Genomic DNA, 25,368 nt, shown 5'->3' with positions numbered 1-25,368 from the left:
TGTTGTAACACAAGCGCTATTAAACCCGAGTGAAATATTACTGAAAATAGATTAGTAATGCCTTGTGCTACTGCATTACAGCACAAAGTAATCAGTTACTGTGATGCATTACTTTTGTACCGCGTTACTCCCAGTACTGACAAGGACTGTGGATACACCTAAATACATGCAAGGTGTGAAAAAAAGATCATGTTGTGGTGTGTTCTGGACAACTAAGAAGCAGAGATGTAAAGTAATGCAAAGCTACAAGTATACAATTTGTGTGAATGAATTTACCACCAATTGTATTTCAGCAAAAGTGTGTAAGTGATGCAAATACAAATGATTTGTAAGTGTGCCAGGTGTCAAATATCTGAGTACTGCAAAAACTTTGGTCTTAATCTGCAAACCGCAAAGCACTTTAGCCCTTTAGTGAATATAATATAACAGTCTGCCATCCCATAATTACACTGACTAATTGAACTGACTAACAAATACAGGAAGAAAGTAATAAGATGAGTGCAAAGTCCTCGGCCTGGCTCCCGCTCAATTGAAGTTAAGAACAATTATCAGGGAACTCACTTGAGTGGTTCATTAAAGCGGATGGTGGCAGCGCAGTGGAAGACGATGTGAATGTTTTCAGCCAGGGTGGTCTGGTCCTCTTTACTCAGATCCAGCTCTGGTTGTGTGAGGTCACTGTTTACGGCGATGATCTTCTGTGCAAAGCCTGGCTGCTCATCCTGGAGTCTTTCAAACAACTGTATGTAATCAAAAGGAAAGCAGATACGGCGTCATCCAGTGTGTAAAGAGTTTCCCATTTTGGATGCATCCCAAGTCTTACCAAGCAGTTGTTGATATAAGCAGTGTTGGCCTACAGAAACGTTTTACCTTACACATATCCTATCACCCACTATCCTCTGTTCGCCCACTTCTCACTAGTGTTGTTTTTGTCAGCCAGTTTTAACTTTAGTGTTAGTTTAGTCTTTGTACCAGACTCATTTCAGTCTTTATTCGTTTTAGTCACATTCATAGTTTTTTTGTCAAGTCTAGTTTTAGTCGACAAAAACTGATAACATTTTGGTCTTGTTTTAGTCAATGAAAATTGTATTTTAGTCTGTTTTTAGTCAAGTAATTCTATTTAATCTGGTCAATATAGTCTAGACCAGGGGTGTCAAACTCATTTTAGTTCAGGGGCCACATTCAGCTAAATTTGATCTGAAGTGGGCCGAACCAGCAAAATAATAACATAAAAATATAGAAATAAGGTCAACTCCAAAATTTTCTCTATGTTTTAGAGCGAAAAAAAAAAAGTAAATTTACATTATGAAAAGGTTTACATCCACAAACTATCCTTTCAAACAATGTGAATAACATGAACAACCTGAAAAAATAAGGGTAATTTGAACAATATTCTGCCTCAGTTTATCATTTACACATTTATATTATAATGTACAGGTCACAGGGGGTCGACAAACACACAAAAACATTTAATATCAAGCGGAATATTGTTAACATTGTACTTACTTCTCTTAAAACATTTCAGGTTGTTCATATTTGTAGCTGTTTTATTCAAATTTTTTTTTGAAATTATACTTTGTTTCAGTGTAAATACCTGAAAATCTTTACATTTACTAAGAGAAAAAATTTGGAGTTGTGAGTATTTATAGATTATCATGATAGTATTTGACTGGTTTGACCCACTTGAGATTGAATTGGTCTGAATGTGGAACTTGAACTAAAAGGATTGTGAATTTCTTAATGTAATTTTTCCATTTCACAACTTCATCCCAAGGGCCGGACTGGACCCTTTGGCGGGCCGGATTTGGCCCCTGGGCCGCATGTTTGACACCTGTGGTCTAGACAAGACCAACATTTTCTTTTAGTTAAACCCATTTTAGTTCAAATAATCTTATCCTTATGGACTCAAATATGTTATATGCTGTCATTTATCATATCTGTTTGAATATTCATGAGGGCCAGTCTAGTGAGTCTTTGGTCGGTCACAGTAATGCGCAAATAGCCTATGTCTTGAGAAGCCTTCATGGGGGGGTGGTAAAGCCCAGCTCGGGTCGCATATTTCTGTCCGAACCTGAATTCGGACAGAATACAGTTGCGTCCAAACAGTCACATTATCGTCACATGACCACCATTTTCATTACGTCTCATCTCGATTTTGTCGAAGATACAAAGATATTTTGTCATAATTTTCGTTGATGAAAGCAACACTGCTTCTCACCTTGCAGCTGATCATGTCAACAATGCGGGCCTGAGGGCTTTGTCCAGCCTTGGACCGAACCATCACATAGACATCTTTGACTCCTGGGCATGATCTCAGCAGCTTCTCCAGCAGCACCTTCAGAGGAGAGCCAACAGGAGGTTAACCTGGAGAATGACCACTTGTACACTTTTACAACCAAACCAGTTGAAGGGTGGGTTCAGAGCCAATGCCTAATCTCAAACCAGGTGTTTATGTTTCCACAACAAAAGCACTGGATCTCAGCCTAGACAAGTTGTTCCAGAGTAACTCTGATGCTTTGCTTTGTTAAAACCACTTACATAAGAAACTGGAGGCGTGATTATCACTACCAAAAATCTGTTTAATGACAGACAAATGACAAAAAAAAAAAAAAAATGGCATGAGGAAATAGTAGCTATGCTTGCTTGGTCGTTAACCCTTTATGGGCACTCATAGAAATACTCTGGAATTCAACATTTCAACCTTGGTATGTTATTGGAGAACAAAAGGCTTTATTACTTATGTGATGTTTTTCCCCCCAAAAAATGTAGAAAATCAAGGTTAGTGAAGTTACTATAGTTGGTTCTTTACTCATAAATTGCAAACAAAAAAATACAAGTATATATATATATATATATATATATATATATATATATATATATATATATATATAAAATACAATCAAAATACATGTAAGATGAAAGGAACATGTATATTAGTACATTAGAACATCCCTTTTAGAACATTAGACCAACATAAGTGCTGATCCAGACCCCTGTCCACATCCACATTCTCCCTTTGAACATCATTCCTTACATTAGTACCATTACTTCATGGTACCTAACAAAGCAGGTCCACTCACTGTTCATGCAGAGGTGGACCTTACAGACCCTATAGGCCACATTGGACCTGAGATTGTTGACTCACTGTCCTCACTGTAACTGTTGCTGTCACTGTCTTGTAACGTATGCAGAAATTACCAAAAATACTCACTTGCCCTATAAAGGGTTAAATAATCAACAATTTTTTAGCTACTGTGTTCTATAACTAGTGCTAACATTTGCATGCTAATTTCTAACAGTGCCACTGGCTAATAAACCAACTTATACATGGTTGTAAAATCCATTTCTTTACACAACAACAATGCAGCATTGATGGCTAACACAGCTAGCTTCTCAGCTGACATTACCCAAACAAGTATTACATTACATTTGTAATCTCACATCATGGTTTTGTGAGAAATTAGTAAGTTCTTGCTTGTGTGAATGTTAGCTAATGGCAACGATACTATAATTAGCCAGCTTGCAAACGACAGCTAACATTAACATACCAATATGGAACATTACCACTGGTTCATATATTATCATATAGAGTGAGGGGATTACATAATTCTCTGGGGGATCTAATTGACAAAAAAATCATACCGATTCATGAAAGATTAAGAAGTTAAATTAACTCAGAATCTGCACTGGCACCACCCCAGAACAAGAACTAGGTTCAAGTGAAAAAGGTGCTCTAGTTTTGGCTCAAGAACTGAGGAATTTTTTTCTCCACAACAACGTTCAAGGTAGAAAGACTATAAAACTGTTGTACCAGGTAAACACTACTTCTCATTGACACTCCAATCCTTTAATCTTTATAAAAAATGCATACGTTACGATAATTCTGATTGAACCTTTACCGAAAGTCTTGTTCATTTCTTGTGTCTCACATTAACAGGAATGCTCTGTAGATATTTTCCAACAGGGTTTCTCTTCTGTTACTCAGTCGTACACCTGTAGATCTTAGTCCCATTGGGTCCTATTGCTTATTCAACCACCTCCCTACCTTGCCCATGAATCCTGTTGCCCCGGTGATCAGCACATTTTTTCCTGCATAGTATTCTGGGATGTTCACCATGGTGTCTGTAGTCCTGTGTGGTGAGCTCCTCAACACCACTCCACCTGTTCAGACAGAATAAGGACACAAACAAGACATGACAAATGGAGCATTACATCTATAAAGCCAACGTCATGTTGACACTTGCTCCAGAAGGCGTATCCCGTGTGGAGACTGACGATGTAAAACCCAACTGAAGTCCACTAAATAAAGACGTGCAGCTTGAAAGGAGGTTAACCCTTCCAAAAAAATTGCTAAAACCTGTCAAACCTGCCTTGTTGAAAGCAAGTTCATTTTAACAACCAGTGATTATCAGCTTCACCCTTTACCGGGCAACAGGTGTCACCATGGCTAAAACACGTCTAATCTGTAATTATGTTGGTTTAAAATAGAATTTGTTCAATACAGTATTATCAGTTACCGCCCTGCATTCAGAATGGAAAGTCTAGTACAAATACAGTCTATTTAGCCCAGGGGTGTCAAACATACCCCCCATGGGCCAAAACTGGCCCGCCAAAGGGTCCGGTCTGGCCCCTGGGATGAATTTGTGAAATGCAAAAATTATACTTAAGACATTTTAGCTCGGGGGCACATACAGATCAGTTCAATCTAAAGTGGGTCGGACCAGTAAAATACTAACTGTAAACATTGGTGATAACAATAAACCTTTAAAAAAAAGAAAAAGAAAAAAAAGGCAATCATTTACTAATAAAACAAACCAGAAAAGCACTTGGAGAGCGCAGACCTCTGCTCTCCCAAGGCCGATCAGCCCCCCCCCCAATCACCACCAAAATGTAATCATTTGTTCCTTGTGCCAGCATCAACATTTCCTGAAAATTTCATCCAAATCTGCCCCCCCCGATAACCACCAAAATTGAATCATTTGTTCCTTGTGCCAACATTCAACATTTTCTCAACTCTCAAATCCGCCCATAACTTTCTGAGTTATCTTGCTAACAGACAAACAAAAATCCACCCCCAATCACCACCAAAACTTAATCACTTGTTCCCTGTGCCAGTGTCAATGTTTCCTGAAAATTTCATCACCCCGCCCCCCAATCCACCACCAAAATTTAATCATTTATTCCTTGTGCCAGTATCAACATTTCCTGAAAATTTCATCTAAATTCATCCATAACTTTTTGAGTTATCTTGCTCAAAGACAAACAACCCTCCCCCCCGATCACCACCAAAATTTTTATCATTTGTTCCTTATGCCAGTATCAACATTTCCTGAAAATTTCATCCAAATCTGCCCCCCTGATAATCACCAAAATTTTTATCATTTGTTCCTTGTGCCAGTACCAATATTTCCGGAAAATTTCATCCAAATCCGTCCATATCTTTTTGAGTTATCTTGCAAACAGACAAACAAACAGACAGACAGACAGACAGACAAACCCTGATGAAAACAGAACCTCCGCTGTTCCTTGGCGGAAGTAATAAATATCAGTTGGTTGAAGGAGAAGGTCAGATCAAACATCATCAAATTAATCAAGGTTTCGGACATGAAGGAAGGTGGATGCTGAGATCCCGTCAATACTGAGGGGGAAATCATAGATGGATCTGGTGAGTGATGTTGGTCCAGTGACAATAATTCCTGATTTGTTCCAGTTGAGTTTGAGGAAATTGTTTTGAAGCCAGGATGTTATGCAGTCTGTCAGGATAGAGTGGGTGGCAGTGGACATAGACTTGTTGGAGATAAGGAATGGATAATATCAAGTATTATCGGCAAAAAATGTGGAGCTGGAGACCGTAACGACGGATGATGCGACCAATGGGAGAATAGGTAGAGGATAAAGAGGAAGGGAGCGAGTACTGAACCTTGGGGAACACCTTGAGGGAGAGGAGCATCAGGGTATTTGGAATTAGGATGGAGTGATAGAAGGAATCAAAAGGTAGCGTTTAGATCGAGGATGCTGAGGGTTTCAGCTTCACAAATTTTGATTTTGGGCATTTATAGTACTGTGTTTTAAAGGGATCACATTTTGCTAAACCCACTTTTATTTGTCTTCGGTTCATTTATTTATGCATTTGTGGATCCTAATAGTTCATCAAGTTTGAATTTGACCCCTCCAGGTGCTGCAAAGCTATCTTTATATTCATTTGAGAAAAAAAAATTGAGTGGATTTCTACAACCTGTTTTAATTCCTGCTTAATTTGTTTCGTCTCTAACTAGCTACATCACTACATTTGCATATATAGGGTCAAGACTTCCAACAAACATTTCTCCGAGTCTGACATAATTGTTTATCAGCAGCAGCGGTTGTAGTAAAAACTGAAAATATGTCCAAAGTTCGAGCTGATTACCTAAAATGTTCAGTTGTTGGTTGAACGGGATAGAGCAGCACAGCCAACAACCTGGAGGGGGCGGGGCCTGAAATGGCTCATTTGCATTTAAAGGGCCAGAGCTCAAAAACAACCTTTCTGGTGTCATTACTCAGAAATAGGGTTAAAGATGGACCTGTGGAGTTGAATTAATGAAGAATTCAGACCCAAGCAGAGCATTTACAGTTTATGTAGACCACAGGGAAATGTTTGAAAATGCATAATTCCATTTTAAAAAAAACTAAATATCACTCCTTTAAAGCAGAATCCAGGTTGAAATGTATTGTACATGTTATTGGCAGAGTGGTGGTCGTTTAGTCGATGGGCTGCAACTAATAAAAGACACTTCGCACTTACACGTTAATGCTAGGACTGCATGCTTTTGGTGGAAAAAGTCATATTGCGATTACTGTGGGTGATACTGATTAAGTCTAATTTCTTGATGATAAAAGGAAAATTCCTGAATTATTAATTTTTTTTTTGATCAAGGTCTTTTTTTAATTTTCAGTTTTCCAATGCACAAGAAGAAATATGCAACTTGAACATGAAATTGTTGTATCCTGTTCCTATCCACCTGCCCTCCCACCCACCCCAAGTAGTGGACCTTGGTTAAATTTACATAAATAAGGGGAAAGACGATTAAAAATAAATGAATTAAAAATACATAAATAAAACAAAGCAAAAAGGTACACAGATATTGGAGTTACACAGACATGTTGGTAGCTTCTATACCTTTTACAAAGCTGATAAATGGCTGCCAAGTGGCATGGAATTTTCCGGTTTGATTTATTAATTTAACAACACGCAAACTTTAGCTGGCATTAAAAAAAAATAAAAAATTCAAAGGATTTATAATTGGCTGTTGATCATCATAAAATATTACCATTAAACAGACACATAAATAAATTGTGACCTTTTGCGAGTATATAATTCCACAGGTTGATATTCCGATATTGATTGCAGTTCTATTAACTGTGCAGCCTTAGTCGACTCTACCTCCTGTGGTTCTTATCAGTCAGTTTATGCTGGTCTTAAGAGGCCCGACACTGTAGCTGATAAAAACGCTATTCAAAGATAACACGTCTAATTATTAACTCAGGTAAATCTATTGGAAACATACTATATTATGCTTATGCAAACAGTGGAGAAAGGAAATCTACTATTTATTCTAGCACAAGTATAGTGGCGAATGTCACATGACTGGACTTATTATGTTAGCGAGTACACTTTCCACTGGGTCTTTATGGACTTTAAGATCTATACTTGTACAACAGAACAGACTCAAAACTGATTAAAATATGAGAAAAAAAAACTTTAAAAACTCATTAAAAATAATAGGAAGAAATGTAGTCTTAGTCTACGACACTATATGCGTAATTATCAAATAAATGACCTTCACAGGGATTTGCTGCCAAAATTATGTCCAATGGCCTCCGAGTCAAAGGTAGGTCATTTTTATACATTTAATAAACCAAACAGTGAAAACAATCAGATTAATTGACATTTGTTTGGTTAAAATATTTCAATGTATAACATGTATAAAACATTCACGATATTAGAGAAAAATAACCAAATATGACAGACTGGTTATTATTAAGTATATAATTCAAAATGTAATAAGAAAACAAACCATTCACTGTGGTCACTGTATATTCAGACTGAATGATAGCACAATTATATTTGATATAATTTCAAGATGGAAATTACATCAAATTATTATATAAATTATATCAAGTTATATTATTTCACTCTCAAGATGGCGCCCTCCATGGCAGATGTCTCCGTTTCACTCTCCCACTTTCTTTTATTTATTGTTATCTAATCACTTAAACACGCCGCACGCAACACAAGCACATACTGATAGCACTGAACACTTTACTGCTGGTTTAAATTGTTTTAATTTTTTTAGTTGATTTTATTATTACTATTGTTTCCCCTATTCTTATTTATTTTTAATGTGTTGTGTTTTTAGGGAGATGAGCAGAATAAGAATTTCATTGCGTAGTGTAACTACCTGTTTTGCTGTGCATATGACAATAAAAACTCTTGAACTCTTGAATAATTTCATAACTATCACTACTACAGTCAAAATTTTGTCTTTAAAAATTATATAAGTATAAATAATATATACATACATAGTGCTTTGAATGTTCTGGCTCTAGTTTGTGAAATGTAGCTTTCATGTTTTGACCAAAGGAAAGAGGGAAAATCCACACATTTCAACTCCCAAAAATCAATCTAGAAAGTCAAAATAAGTGATGATTTAACATTTATTGTGACAAATATCGGTTCACCAGATTTATCTGCACCAACTTGACACAAACTGTCAGAATCAGCAGAACAGTGACTGATGGCTAATATCGGACATATAAACTGATAATCACTTCCACCTTAATTTTTACAGATTGACATCGTATTCAACACTTTTCTGGTTTGTAATAAAGTGAACAGTGTTTAGTGAATTTTTTGAGTGCCATTGGTTGAACAGCTGGTTATTGGTTTCGTCCTGCTCAAAAATATTACATTACTGTATCTACCACAGGGTTCGTACACATTTTTCAAGACCAAATTCAAGCACTTTTAAGGGTCATTTTCAATTTTTTCCAGCACATCATCTTATCACTGGAATACATATACTCATGATTTTTTTTTTGTTACTTTTTGTCACAATGATGCACATTGTATTATGCTATAAACATCTAAAATCATGTTCCATAATAGCAACAAGTTTAGAAATTAAAGGAGAACACAAAATTTAAATAAAAATTTACCATGAGTCGACCTGAGAACCCCCTTCTAATTTTTTTTTTTGACATAAAGTTTTAATTATCGCCTCTCGGTAAGTAGCTTTGGCTTGAGTTAATCTAAAAAACAAACAACTAAATAAATAAATCACATCACACAGTTAGAATTTCAAACACTTAAACTAAAATTCAAGCACTTTCCAGACCTTCGAAAACACAATATTGAAATTCAAGTATTTTCAAGGATTTCAAGCACCCGTACGAACCCTGTACCAGTACAAATCCACTACTGGTCGACTATGAAGTGATAGAAATCGGGATATGAGATCATGCAAAGCCCTGGAGGACAACACCATCCAGTCAGACCAAGTCATTCTTTACTTATCTGCAATGGAAGAACATGCAAAACAGACCACAGATAAAACTGGTGGGGTGGGGGGGGTGAATCCTGACTGGCAGGACAGAGTCAGATCCAGTCTGTCCATTTGAGAACAAGCCCTGAGGCACTTCCCTACACAACACAAAAACTGTTCTTGTGAGTTATGTGGCGTGGACAGCTCACAGGCAGCTAATGAACCTGACGTGAGAAACCAGTTCTTACAATTACACACCATTCATCAACATAATGGTAAAACCCAAAGTCTGTTTGTTTTGCATTTCATGACCCAAGTCACTCACTCACACCGTCCACAGCGCATTTACAGGTGATTCTGCAGCTACAGCATCCCCCATGTGTTTGGTTAAACCAGTTATTCCACTTTCACAACCCAGATTATACAGTACAGCACATGGATAACACAAATGAGGGAGAGTCAAAAAGTTCTCAGACAAATGTAACAAGTTTATTCATCAAAATAACACCATACTTTTTCTACATAAGCTCCATTAGAGTCTTAACACTTTTAAATCTGTTTCCATCGGTAGATTCCTTCTTTGTAGAATTACTGGGCTTGTCTTTGACACCAGGCAACATTATAACGTTCGTCTGAGAACTTTTTGACTCTTCCTTGCATAGTGTTAACCCTTTAACCCAGTGTTTCTCAATGGGGGGGGGGCGTTTGGAAGGAGAAAGCTGAGAAGGGGGCGCTGAGACCGAAATGGGGGCGTTAGTCTGAATAAGTATCAATATCAAGCAGCTAGGGATGGAACGATTACCGGTATAATGATAAACCGCTGTAAAACTGCAGATGGTAAGTATTACCATTTAAATTCCACTTATCATGATAACCGTGTTTGATTACCGCACTTTTCTGGATAAAACGCCTATGTAAGGATATGATTTTATGTCAAATATTTGAGTATAGTTTTAAATTATTACAATTTTAATTTTCTATACCTAATATCTGGAACCAGTATTCACTTTTAAAGTCTTTGAAAAGGTTTGTTAAGCATCTTTGTGTTATTTATGCAATAAATTATATACATTTTTCAAATCGGATTTTTTTTTTTGTGTGTGTGTGTGTGTTTTCTGTCCTTTTATGTTTTTATAGTAGGTTAAAGTGAAAAAATAATAGGCAGATGATATAAATGAAGTTGTGCTGAAAAAAAAAGATACCAAACATGCGTATAGTAAACATTTGTTTATATAGTATATAAAGGCAAAATCAAAAGGACTGAAAAACAGAAAAAATAGGCTCAGACCACTAAGGGTTAATACTTGAATGTTTCTGCCAAAAGAAAGTACATTGTGCCAATTCCTTTATTTGGTTTTTTTGTTTGTTTGTTTGTTTGTTTGTTTTAATACAACTTGGTTAAATTATTTCAGTGTGTGTATTAGTACTTTTTGAAAATTTTGAGCACAATTTCAACAATACAGCGATAATAATGATAACCATGATAATTTCAGTCACAATAACCGTGATATGACATTTTCATATCATTACATCCCCACAAGCAGCACGTTATGTCAAAATGGTGAATTTCTGTGCCCACCTCACCTCCCAAAGAAAGTCCCTGGAAACGATCTGTGGGGAGGGTGATTGTCCAAGCGTGCAGGGGGGTGGGGTGGGGGGTGTAGTGGTCCGTGATTGTCAGAGTAAGGGGGTAGTGGTCCGGGTATTAGGGTCTTCCTGTACATAATTATATTACTTGATAACAGAAAAAAAACTTAAATTAGATATGCAATCATTTAAAAAAAAACAAAACATGCTCAACCAAATGGTTGATTTGTCATTTTATGGTAACAAGAGTGAAATTATTCCAATATAAAGTCATAGATTACTTGTTATAAAATCAAAACCACCAGCAGACGTAATGCGGTTCTAATGCTGTAATGTTCTAATGCTCAAAAAGCATTCACAGATGAGGTTGTTGAAGTGAAACGTTTAGAGACATTATGTTTTAATATAAAAAAATATATAATAAAAAATCACTGATCGTGGTTGTGCAAATCTTGTATTTGTTTTCTGCTTCATTAGTGTATTCTATTTATATTATTTTTATTTTATCTGTTCACACTTTGCTGTCCTTTTTTGTATGCCACAGCTATTGTGCCAGAGTCATTTCCTTTATGAATCAATAAAGTTTGTCCAAGTCTAAGTCCTAGTTATTACTCACCCAAGGGAATAAGAAATGCAAACACAACATTTTTTCATCAGTTTTTTTCTCGGTGGTGTCGTTAACTGGTTTTCTATTCAAAACTGATGGTTGGAAATGAGCCGCTGCATTAATATTCAGGGCTCGATTGTTGTGACTTTCAGAGCAAATAGGCTGAAAAAAAGTCGAGACATTCTTCAGTTCCCATTTCTGATAAAGTTGTTGGTTTGTTCGAGGAACTTTCAGTCCGAACACACACACACACACACACACACACACAAAAGTGCTAAAACAAAACACAAAACACTTGCTCCTCCTACACAGCGGGTGATTATAAATACCACACAACTCTGAAAACACTCATTTCAGAGTAAAAGAGAGGACATTAATAGAAGGGTTTTGTGCTACTATGACAACATCGGCGCTATGTCTGCGTGGGCTCTGTGGCTTCGTGAGGACCGGAGCCACGACGGTCTCCTGTGACGCTCAGGCTCGGGCCAACGCTGCAGATGGAGCGTTTGCTGCAGCCGGTCCGGTGCCAAGTCCACAGCTCCAGCTGCAGGAGGCGTCAGACCCACCGGTGACTCCAGCCCCACTGCACTGTGACTGCAGCCACTGTGGGAGTGTGTACAGTACACACACAGGAGGGGGGAGGGGGAGTGGGTGGGTGGGGAGCGCATGGTGGTGCAACTATGACACACTTAACTGAATGTGTCGTCAGATGAAGACAAGATAAATTAAAAGAGAACTGCAGAAATGTGACACTATGTTTAACCGGTAAAAATCCAGACATCCAGTCGAGCAAAACCTTCAACTGATCTGAACTGTTTCAGTCTGAATGTGGTCTTTCTGCTTTAATAAGAGACTTTAGTGTGTTTTCTCTTCTCCATCCTCTTTCACCCTTTAACCCAGTGTTTTTCAACCTTGGGGTCGCCTGGAATTCAAATGGGGTGGCCTGAAGTTTCTAGTAATTAATAAAAAAAAATTGACATAAACGTACTAATAAAAAAACTATATCTACAGGGTGGGGAGGCAAAATTTACAATGAACATTTAGTTGTTTTTTCTCAGCAGGCACTACGTCAATTGTTTTGAAACCAAACATATATTGATGTCATAATCATACCTAACACTATTATCCATACCTTTTCAGAAACTTTTGCCCATATGAGTAATCAGGAAAGCAAACGTCAAAGAGTGTGTGATTTGCTGAATGCACTCGTCACACCAAAGGAGATTTCAAAAATAGTTGGAGTGTCCATAAAGACTGTTTATAATGGAAAGAAGAGAATGACTATGAGCAAAACTATTACCAGAAAGTCTGGAAGATACTATTAAAGAAGAATGGGAGAAGTTGTCACCCGAATATCTGAGGAACACTTGTGCAAGTTTCAGGAAGCGTGTGAAGGCAGTTATTGAGAAAGAAGGAGGACACATAGAATAAAAACATTTTCTATTATGTAAATTTTCTTGTGGCAAATAAATTCTCATGACTTTCAATAAACTAATTGGTCATACACTGTCTTTTAATCCCTGCCTCAAAATATTGTAAATTTTGCTTCCCCACCCTGTGTGTGTGTGTGTGTGTGTATTATATATATATATATATATATATATATATACACATATATATGTATGTATGTATGTATATGTATATATACACATATTTATGGTGAGTTGACAGACAATCCCAATCCATAAAAGACATGACAAACTGAAGCTGAAACTGAAGCACTGTGGTTCTGTTTATCTGTCAAATGTTCATTGTGGTCGGTTTCAGATGCTGCAGCTCTTTCAAAATTCATGGTTTTATTGTTTGGTCAGTATAAATTGTCAGCCTTGTAAATCCAAGCTGGACTGACTGTACATATCCTGACCAAGGAAAATCAAATTCTCACTTTGTGCAGAAATCTACACTAGGGCTGAACGATATGGACAAAATTTCATATCTCTATATTCATGCCAGATATCTCGATATTGATATGAAACGATATGACTAGGGGTTCGGTGAAAACCAAGCATTTATCAGAAAAATACAAACATCATAATACAAAAGAATGTGGAAAGTGCAGTTTTATTTATAAGGACTCACTGCCAGTCATCAACATTAACATAAAGTACGAATAAATAAATTACAAATCAAACATTTTACTACAGAAAATGTTTTTTTACTGCAGAAATCTATATAGTTTATATCGTTGCTTTTTCGATATTAATATCTTGAATGTTCATATCTAGATATCGATACGATAACGATATATCTTTCAGTCCTAATCTACACCTGGCTTTTCTGCCTCCGTCCAGAATAATACACATTATATAGAGTAAATGTTGTCTAAAATTAACGTTTATTTGCAACATAGTATAGCAAACTATTACATGATCAAAAACAAATTAATTTTAGCAAACAAATGTCTCCATTTTGAATGTCTAGGGTCGCCAGAAATTTGTGATGTTAAAATGGAGTCACGAGCCAAAAAAAGGTTGGAAACCACTGATTTAACCCATAAAGACCCAAACATCCACTGACGTCTAAAGTCTTCTACTGATCTAAACTGTTTAATACCTGCTGATCCACTAATCCTATCAATACATGTAAATAATTGGAGTAAAATATAGTTATTCATCTTTTCATGGTCATCAGATATGACCCATTTGGATGTTCTGAGGCTCCGTAGTTACCATGGAAACACTGTCATCTTCTACAACATTGATTCACCAGTAAAACCCATGGAATTGGATCAATGACAGTGGATGGACACACTGGGTTTATGTTCAGTTTTTTATGTTTGCTGAAAAACTCACTTTTTCTTCAGTTTTCTATATTTCTAAAATAATAACCCTCAACTTTAATCTCAGCTTTTATGAACATCTACATGATCAGTGAATTAAATATAGGAAAATACATGATTTTTACTGGAAAAAACACAAAATATAGAGGATAATATTACAATAAATGGTGATAAATTACCTAAAGGTCCTGTACAGAGAATTCATTTAAAGTGGATTGTAGCGACACCTTCGGCTGGAATCGGTGGTGTTTTTAAGGGATAAAGACTGTTTCAAATAAAACAGATTACTGACGTCACAGAGCTAGCCCTGTGGCTAACGTAGAAGTGTTTACTAAATGTTTGACTTTACGAAATGTTTGCCAACAGACACTATAGTCAAATCCACAGTTCCAGTGCACATGTATAAAGAACAGAAGTAGTCTATACCTGGGGAGAAAGAAGAGGGCCAACTACAGTTCTGGTTTCAGTCCTTTAAGTCCCTTCGTTCTATCCATCCTTTCAAAGCAGAGGTTTACTGGTGTTTTAGTCGGTGCTCTGTCACTCTACTGTTTAGTTTTCTTTTTTCTTTCTGTCAGTCCAGCTCCAGCTCCAGTGTACACCATTACAACAAAATAAATCCAACAAATCCCTTTCTTTAGGAAAAAGGACAGATCTGACTCCTCACTCGTTCATGTTACTTTTCACTACTAAACTCTGCCGGTTGGTGTGTCATTGTCATAGCGACCTAAGTCTGCCGTAAATCAGTCCAGTCTTGTCAGACCTGACCAGGGACGCTGGAAATAGCATTTGGAAATAACCTATTTTGGTGCTGATAATCTCATTTTAAACTGCAGACGACGATCAGGCATATATGTAAAAATGAGACTTTCAAGATCAGGAAGAAAGTCTGTACAGCACGTTTAAAGGTTAAATACAGAGGAAAAATTCATTTGGGAGCTGACAAAAAACTAGCACTGGGTCTTTATGGGTTAAAACAGTAAATGATAGAGAGCATGCATCATGCACCACCAAACCTATAAAACTGCGCAATCATTTATTCTTTCACTACGATTCTGCAGTTTCACCTTTGCAGAGCAAGGTATTACATAAAAATGTTACGATACAAGGACAAATACTGACACATATTCTTCAAATCCAGTTTCTGGATGACCTTTATCATTACCAATTTCCTATTTTCACAAAGACACATTAAGGTGCAAGTCCTCAGTTCAACTTTTCATCTGAACAGTTTTTTTCAGGTATTTTTCAACACTCTTAAAGATAAGATACGACAAGACAAGACAGGATAAGATAAAACAAGATAAGGTAAGGTAAGGTAAGGTAAGGTAAGGTAAGGTAAGGTAAGGTAAGATAAGATAAGATAAGATAAGATAAGATAAGATAAGATAAGATAAGATAAGATAAGATAAGATAAGATAAGATAAGATAAGATAAGATTTAAAGCAGGGGTGTCAAACTCCAAAATCCAAACGTTTCTGTAAGTTTTAGAGTGAAAAAAGTAAAACTACATTATGAAAATATTTACATCTGAAAAAAAAGTGAACGTGAAGAAACGTGGGAAAAAAATGAAAATTAGGTAATTCAGTTTTCCAGGAAATAATCTGTTGAAAAAACAAGAAACAAAACAAACCAAAAAATATCGCCTTGTTAAAAATATCATGATATATTGCGATATATAATATCATGATTATAGTATTGTGATTTGTATTGTATTGCCAGATTCTTGCCAATACACACCCCTAGACGTTATTATTGAAAACAGAGTTGGGGGGTATCTATTTGTATAAAAACCTGGCTGCGTGTACACAAACTACACATGGTCTGTAGTTCAGATCGATAAAAAACCACGGGAAATACGAGAGAAAAGGAACCCTGAACACCACAGCGACAGAGCCCTTAGAATGTAGGAACTGTGGTCTAGAAACAAAACTAACATCTGGTTCCTCTGGTTAAAACAGAAGTTCCTCAGTTTGCACAAGCCCGTCGACAGAACACACACCAGGGGAACAAGGATGGGGTTTTTTTAGTGCCATTGGGCAAAAACTCCACTGCAACCTTTCCGCATATTGTAATTCAAGTGATCTGAGAGGACATGAGACTTGTGCATCGACTCCTTCCCTGTGTTTTAGGCTGAAGGAAAACCTACCCTGGTCATACTGTGGGTTTGTCCAATCACAAGCAGACAGGTAGGTGGGTTAAATACATGATTGACAGCTGCAATTACCAACCACTGATGAGATTTCATCAGTGATAAACCCAGTGTGACTCAACTGTTTCAAAATGTGCCTTCACTTTTTTTTTGAACAGCTTTTATCTACATTTTCCCAGCTATTATAAAATCAAGGCTTTCCTTATAATAACTGAAAACCTAACACTACATTAAAAACTCAACTAAAACTAGTCAGAATACAGAATAAAACAACTTCAGGTTTATCTATTTTTATGTTTAGTCTATTTATTTGGACTGAGAGGAAAAAGCTGCAGAGGGAAAGCATGTATTTTCAGATTCTGATGTTTTTTTCCTTCTTTCCTGCAGCTTTAACCCTTTCATGCATGAATTATGAGAACCTTAATGGGTCAAAACACAGTAATGTCCTATCAGAGAGCAAACTTTAATTGTTTGCCATTCCAACGTTTATTTCACTATAAAGTAGCTCCTTCTTTAGGATAATCCCTTATGGTCCAACTAAAGCAAAAATTAATTTAAATGTAAAATTGTGGGTCAAATTGTCTCTAAAATGTCCCTTCAGAGAGATTTTGAATACCGTGTTTTGACCCTAATCAAGTTATTTTTCCTGAGTGTTTTTATTCCTCTTTAGGCGTGAAAAAAACAATGTGATTGAAATTTTTTTATGAACCTATTTTTCACGGAGTTGCAAAAATATCCACTCAGCTGGACATCATGCATTTAATTTTTGAAGCAAAGAAACATGTATTTCCTGATATACTGAGTGAAAACTATGAAATATATTTTTTTTAAATGCTGCTAATCTGGTGTTTTCTCACATTTTAACATACTCTAATATCAGTTATTACTCACTTTATGGAGATAATATGCAAAAAAAACAAAAAAACAAAAAACAAAAAAACAACCTACAGTCTAATAACAATAACAAGCAATTGATTTACACTCAAACATGTTACTGCAGATCAGATTTATCAAGAACAGCAAAGTTACAGTAATGGTATGAATTGCAGTGTATTATGGGATGATGCATAGGCGTCTACTGTGTTGGCTGATATGGAACTAAAATAACAAAACTAATGAATATACATGAGAACAGCTTTGAATAGCTGTCCACTGTAGTGACCACTATGCATGAAAGTGTTAATGTAAACTAAATAAAATAAAGTTAGCAGTGAAAAACTAATTTTGTTAACTGCATTAAAATGGTAAAAACAGGTAAAAGGCAAAATCAACCTTGCTTTCATTTACCCTAAGTAGCAAAATGCTTTTGCTAAGCAGCAAAAATAAATGTTTTTGCTCAATATATGACCTTTACTAAACACTATATTTCATGTCACGCTTTGTTTAATCCTCCATTTTCCAGCTACTACAAAAATCAAGGCTTTGTTCATAATATGCGAAAAACTGTTGCTAAATCGAAATTAAAAACTAGGAATGACCCGATCCGATCTAAAGATCAGTATCGGCTGGCATTTTTTAGAAGATCGGGTTGGACTTAGTCACAAGGCCCAGTTTGGGGGGGGGTAAACACACGTCCTAATCCTTCGTATTAAAGCTTCCGACGGTAAGGAAAAGGAAAATTAGCTTCACAACAGTGGGAGGCTTAGGAATCAGCTTCTGTAAGTGTCACTTTCACTTTATGGTCTGGTAGTGATGCACGAGTCTGGTATTTTTCAACCCGTGGGGGTTTCGTGAAATTATTTGACCCGCCCCAACCCGCCCCGCAAATAAACTGATGTTCTTTTGACCCGCCCCAACCTGACCCGCGAGTAACCCGTTGATCCATGCATCACTCATGTACGGCGCAGGACGCAACCTCATATAATCCCTGGACGGACCTGTCCATAGACACGCTACAGCAGCAAACATATGGTGCTCAGGCCAAAACTGGCCAAAGGTTCTAATTTGTCCCACAGTAGGAATTTGGAAAGTGCAAAAATTACACTAAAGTTATTAAGAGTCAAAGGAGTCATACTTGTTATATTTCAGGTTCCACATTCAGCCCAATGTTTTGTGATCTCAAAAAATCCCCAATTTAAATCAAAATTTCATTGTAAAAAGTCGATATCAGATCAGTATCGGCAAAAGTAATCTTAAAAAAAAATAGGATCAGAAGCAAAAAAATCCAGATCGGGACATCACTAATAAAAACTCAACTAAAACTTCTGCTCATAAAACTACAATGAAACTGAAGGACTTAAATAAAAATACAAACTACTGTAAATGTCAGACTATATTAGCTCCGTTACCACTTCATGTATCGTACCCGGGTTAATCATTTCAAGTCCTCAAATTCCAGCAGGTGTTTACAGTTTGCTGCTCTGGATCTCAGTACAGCTGTGTGGTGACAACATTCTAGTCTGGCATCAAGAACGACTGCCAACCTCAGACTGAGGCAGCGCTGCATTCACTGGCAGTAGGAACGGTGGGCTCATGTTTCCTACTGCTGCCTCATCTCTGTAAACAGTTGTGCCCACATTAGCCAAAACACAACGTGTCTGTGAACACAAACAACAACAACAGAGTCGACTTCACATGTGGCTCCTGTTCTGAAGACGTTTCCTCTGGGGAGACAGTGTCCTGTATAAGTCAGAGCTTCGACGTGAATTCACCAAACAGAACTGGGACAAAAGGATCAAAATGTGAAAACTGCAGTGGTTCGAATCCTTTATTTTCTTATTTTACAAACTTAGAGGTACTGCCCGATTGCATGTGTGCCTGCTGTTGTACTTTATAATACATAAGCAACTGTTACTTTGTATTGATCAGGATGAGCTGGGCTGGGGCAGGGTTTGGGGTGGGGGGTGCAATTTGTTTATTTTATTTTACATTTAATTTAATTTTTTTCCCCCTCGCTACACTCTAATAAGAGTACTCTTTCATTTGTTGTTTTTGTATGCATGTGTAACAGCACCATATTTATATATCTAAAACCGTACCTGTCCAAATCTGTATATATTCAAATCCGTATTTATATATATTTTTTTATATTTATAACCATTTGCACTACATTCATATCAAACCGTATTTGTACTCTCCTTTTAAACACTTTTTTAATTCAAATTTATATGACTTTGTTTTACGCATACACTACCAGGCAAAAGTTTGGACTCACCTTCTTATTTAAATGACATGAGATGGACCACAGATGGCCAACAAGTGCTCAGCATCATTTGGAACTCCTTCCAGACTTTTGGAAAACATTTCAGGTGACTACCTCATGAAGCTCATCGAGAGAATGCCAAGAATGCACAAAGCAGTAAGAAAAGCAAAATGAGGCTATTTTGAAGAATCTAAAATATAAAACATGCTTTGAGTTTTGTCCCACCTTTTTAAACTAAATAATTCCATATGTGTTTATTCATTATTCAACTATTATTACTACTAACAATTATTCATGTTTATTCATTAGTTCATTCAACTATTATTCATAGTTTTGATGCCTTCAGTGAGAATCTACAATGGAAATAGCCGTAAAAATAAAGAAAAACCAGGTGAGTCCAAACTTTTGCCTGGTAGTGTATGTGTATGTTTGCTGCTGATAACACTGTGAATTTCCCCATTGTGGGATCAATAAAGGAATATCTTATCTTATATGTATATACGTATAAATGTAAATATGTCTCTACAGGGTGTATCAAAACAAAACTTAGATTTTGAAAAATTACCCCCAATTCCGCATTTGATCATTTTTGGAGTTTTCTTTTATGGACGTCGGTAGGTAGGGGATTGGTGGATATTTGTCCAAATTTACAGACCCAGGTTTTCATGCATGAGTGAGCAGGGGCAAATGAGCAATCCAAGTTAAAACTGGTTTGCCAAGTTAGGGTTTGGGTTAGCCCTAACCCTAACTAGGGGTGTAAGAAAATATCGGATCTGCAATATATCGCGATATTTCGTTTCACAATACTGTATCGATATTAAAAACTACTGTAACTATAATTTTAGGTATTTATTCAAATGTAGATATTGTGGAGGTTCATTTTTGTTTTTACCTCCGCCAAGGAGGTTATGTTTTTGCCAGGGTTTGTTTGTTTGTTTGTCTGTCTGTTTGTTTGTTTGTCTATCCGTTAGTGTGCAACATAACTCAAAAAGTTATGGACAGATTTGGATGAAATTTTCAGGGTTTGTTGGAAATGGGATAAGGAAGAAATGATTAAATTTTGGTGGTGATCGGGGGTGGGGGGGCCCACGGGGGGGGCCACTGATCGTTAGTGTGCAACATAACTCAAAAAGTTATGGACAGATTTGGATGAAATTTTCAGGGTTTGTTGGAAATGGGATAAGGAAGAAATGATTAAATTTTAGGTGGTGATCGGGGTGGGGGGGCCCACGGGGGGGCCACTGATCAGCCTTGGCGGAGGTCTGTGCTCTCCGAGTGCTTCTAGTTTGTTTTTCTTTATATTTTCTTTATTATTATTTAACACTCTTATTTAAAAATGTTATTTCCTTTGTTAGGATTGCACAAAAATAATGTTATGGTGTTAGTTCTGAACTAATAGAATATGAACATTTGAACAGGATCTTAAACTGTAATGTCTGTAAAACATAATTTGAGTTTTAACACAGGAACATTTTGTGATATAGCATTAGATCCTGTTGTGATCAAATAAAAATGTATTTAGTATTTGTGCATATTTCTGGTGTAACTCAATTCATCAAGGAAATAATCATTTTAAAAAAAGATACAAAAAATTGCCTTTTTAACAGAATCATGAAATATCATGATATATCATATCGTGATCCTAGTATTGTGATTTGTATCGTATTGCTAGATTCCCCTAACCCTAACTCTACCTTGGCCTGTCCTCAGTGACATTTTCAGACCTAAACAAGTTGAATTAACTATGAAAGGCAGGAACAGCTGCCATGGGTAAAGAAATGAAACTGACATGGTGGCCAAAGTGTTAATGCTGTAACCTGGCAATTTTGTGGAAAACAAGATGGATGTCCATTGTCCCCTCCCATGACCTTTGATTGGATTTAAATCCCACTGCTACTTTGCACAAACCAGTTTTAACTTGGATCGCTCAGTTTGCCCCTGCTCACTCATGCATGAAAACCTGGGTCTGTAAATTTGGACAAATATCCACCAATCCCCTACCTACCGACGTCCATAAAAGAAAACTCCAAAAATTATCAAATGCAGAACTTGGGGTAATTTTCAAAATGTATAGTGTTTTTTTGATACACCCTGTATATACAGGGTGGGGAAGCAAAATTTACAATATTTTGAGGCAGGGATTGAAAGACAGTGTATGACCAATTAGTTTATTGAAAGTCATGAGAATTTATTTGCCACAAGAAAATGTACATAATAGAAAATGTTTTTATTCTGTGTCCTCCTCCTTTCTCAATAACTGCCTTCACACACTTCCTGAAACTTGCGCAAGTGTTCCTCAAATATTCGGGTGACAACTTCTCCCATTCTTCTTTAATAGTATCTTCCAGACTTTCTGGTAATAGTTTTGCTCATAGTCATTCTCTTCTTTCCATTATAAACAGTCTTTATGGACACTCCAACTCTTTTTGAAATCTCCTTTGGTGTGACGAGCGCATTCAGCAAATCACACACTCTTTGACGTTTGCTTTCCTGATTACTCACATGGGCGAAAGTTTCTGAAAAGGTATGGATAATAGTGTTAGGTATGATTATGACATCAATATATGTTTGGTTTCAAAACAATTGATGTAATGCCTGCTGAGGAAAAACAACTAAATGTTTATTGTAAATTTTGCTTCCCCACCCTGTATATATATATTTTTTATTAGTATGTTTATGTCAATTTTTTTTTATTAATTACTAGAAATTTCAGGCCACCCCATTTGAATTCCAGGCGACCCCAAGGTTGAAAAACACTGGGTTAAAGGGTGAAAGAGGATGGAGAAGAGAAAACACACTAAAGTGTCTTATTAAAGCAGAAAGACCACATTCAGACTGAAACAGTTCTTGTGCAAACGGTTATTATTATTTAACACTCTTATTTAAAAATGTTAGTTCCTTTGTTAGGATTGCACACCCTGTATACATGTATAAATGTAAATGTGTCTCTATATGCACATATGTTTATACTTGGAAAAAAAGGGAAAGTAAATGGTAATTCTGTGATTGGAAGTGTTCTATTTTTCTTCAATAAAAAACATTGGGGAAAAAAAAAAAAAAAAAAGAAAGAAAGCTGTAGTGGTTCTGCCTGAAGACTGGGAAGCTAAACTCTCTGGTGTCATGTCACACCAGGACCTGGACCTGGTCTAGACCTGGTCTGGACCTGCCGTGGCCTTCACTCACGTGTCTGCACAAGCTACTGTATGGTACAGTCCAACAGGCAGGCGGCAAGTTGATCCGCGACGCCACATCTTCACTCTGAATAATTAAACACAAGCTCTATAATCCTTAAATTGTGCACCTGCGACTGAGGTTCAACAGATGGTTTCAACATGTGACAGCCAATCGTCTGGAGGTGCTAATCCACGTCTGATAAAGAGGGGAAACCCACCGTCATAGAACACATACATTCCACTCTAAGGCTGGGTATGGTTAACCCTTTATAGCAAAGGTGTCAAACATGTGGCACGTGGACCAAAACCGACCCACCAAAGGGTTCATTCAGCCTGTGGGATGAATCTGTGACATGATATTTGGGTCTTTCTATGAAACTGGCACTTTTCCAGCTTTTTAGACCCAATAATAAAAGACAAATTTAGACATATTCCCTCCCAGGATGTACCTAATGATGACCTCAGATACATGCAAAAAAATTTAACTCTTGCTCTGAACCATTCCAAAATTAAGGAATTTTTTAATAAAGTATTGGAGCCAAAAATAGGACCAAAAGTGGAACATAAAGCTACCTAGGTGTCAGTGCATTTGATCTGGAAAACATGGCTTGAAATGGTCTTATATAGCACTACAAATAAAGACACTGTGTTAAATTTGTCAGTCCTAGTGGTTTTTCTAATCCAGACATGTGGGTTTTTCATAAATCAGCAGTCTCATTCCAGGTTTTGTGTGTAACCTATTGTGTCTACTCCTGTTAAGGATGTTGAGATCATTTTAATTCAGGTTCCACATACAGACAGATATGATCTCAAGAGGGTTGGAACAGTAAAAATACTATCATAATAACTTGTAATTAATGAAAACTGAAAAATGTGCCCTTTGATTTAGTTTAAAAAAGTAAAATTAGATGAAAATGTTTACATTTACAAACTACCCTTGTAAGAAAATGTGAATTTTAATAATATGATGTCCATTACTAAATGTTTTGTACTTATGTAGATCCAGTGTGATCTGTAATGCAGATGTATAAATGACAAATTGAGGCAAAAATATTGTTAAACTTATTTTTCTTAATAAATTTCAGGTTTTTCAGGTTATTGGATTCAAGGAACTTTGTCATATCAGCTCACATTTACACGAGATTTAGCCCAATAAAATCTACATAATAAACAATATACAGGGTGGGGAAGCAAAATTTACAATATTTTCAGGCAGGGATTGAAAGACAGTGTATGACCAATTAGTTTATTGAAAGTCATGAGAATTTATTTGCCACAAGAAAATTGACATAATACAAAATGTTTTTATTCTATGTGTCCTCCTTCTTTCTCAATAACTGCCTTCACACGCTTCCTGAAACTTGCGCAAGTGTTCCTCAAATATTCGGGTGACAACTTCTCCCATTCTTCTTTAATAGTATCTTCCAGACTTTCTCCTAATAGTTTTGCTCATACTCATTCTTTTCTTTCCATTATAAACAGTCTTTATGGACACTCCAACTATTTTTGAAATCTCCTTTGGTGTGACGAGTGCATTCAGCAAATCACACACTCTTTGACGTTTGCTTTCCTCATTACTCATATGGGCAAAAGTTTCTGAAAAGGTATGGATAATAGTGTTAGGTATGATTATGACATCAATATATGTTTGGTTTCAAAACAATTGACGTAGTGCCTGCTGAGAAAAAACAATGAAATGTTCATTGTAAATTTTGCTTCCCCACCCTGTATACATAAAAAAGTTATTTGTATAATAAAAAAAAAAAGACGTATGTTATTGACATTTTTTTGTGAACGGACACTTTATACATGTAAATATTTTCATTATTTAATTTTACTATATTGTATTAAAACATTATTTATAGATAATGATGCTATTATCTTACTGGTCCGGACAGCTTGAAATCTAACGAAAATGAATTGTAAGAGTTTTCCTGGTTTCACCTCCTGCAGCGCAGAATTGTGACATCTATCGCATTTCAAAGTTGGATGAAATGTGACATGACTGTTCAGACTTAAGTCACATTGCAAAACATCAGATCTGTATCCAATTAAGGACCACATATAATAATAATAATAATAATAATAATAATAAGAATAAGAATAAGAATAAGAAGAAGAAGAAGAAGAAGAAGAAGAAGAAGAAGAAGAAGAAGAAGAAGAAGAAGAAGAAGAAGAAGAAGAAGAAGAAGAAGAAGAAGAAGAAGAAGAAGAAGAAGAAGAAGAAACTAGATTTCTATACTGCTATTCAAGGCACCCAAAGCACTTTTCATTACTGATCCATTATTAATTCGCTTTCACATTCTCACTCTAATGGTAGTATATGAAAGTGGCCTGGATCTGATTTGAAAAAAAAAAAAAAAAATCAGATTTGAGTTGTTCAAACTGTCAAAATAAATAAATAAATGAATAA

General features: G+C 36.3%; 1 protein-coding gene across 3 annotated transcripts in view; it reads right to left on the bottom strand.

The window, feature by feature from the left end:
• far1 (fatty acyl CoA reductase 1) overlaps window positions 1-25,368 on the bottom strand; it is a 66,320-nt gene that overhangs the window by 34,749 nt on the left and 6,203 nt on the right. For 2 of the 3 annotated variants that reach the window (XM_030136850.1, XM_030136851.1), the window contains exons 1-3: window positions 4,043-4,114; window positions 2,216-2,332; window positions 562-737 (exon numbers count right to left, since the gene is read on the bottom strand). In XM_030136850.1, coding sequence (XP_029992710.1) covers window positions 562-737; window positions 2,216-2,332; window positions 4,043-4,114 — 365 coding nt within the window. Of the gene's footprint in view, window positions 1-561; window positions 738-2,215; window positions 2,333-4,042; window positions 4,159-25,368 lie in introns of those variants that run through there. The other variant, XM_030136849.1, reaches the window with a different exon arrangement.

The sequence above is a fragment of the Sphaeramia orbicularis genome, chromosome 6, assembly GCF_902148855.1.
Source record: "Sphaeramia orbicularis chromosome 6, fSphaOr1.1, whole genome shotgun sequence".
NCBI lineage: Eukaryota > Metazoa > Chordata > Actinopteri > Kurtiformes > Apogonidae > Sphaeramia > Sphaeramia orbicularis.
Note: the sequence above shows the minus strand (reverse complement) of the source record. Positions and strands in the feature narration are given on the sequence as shown.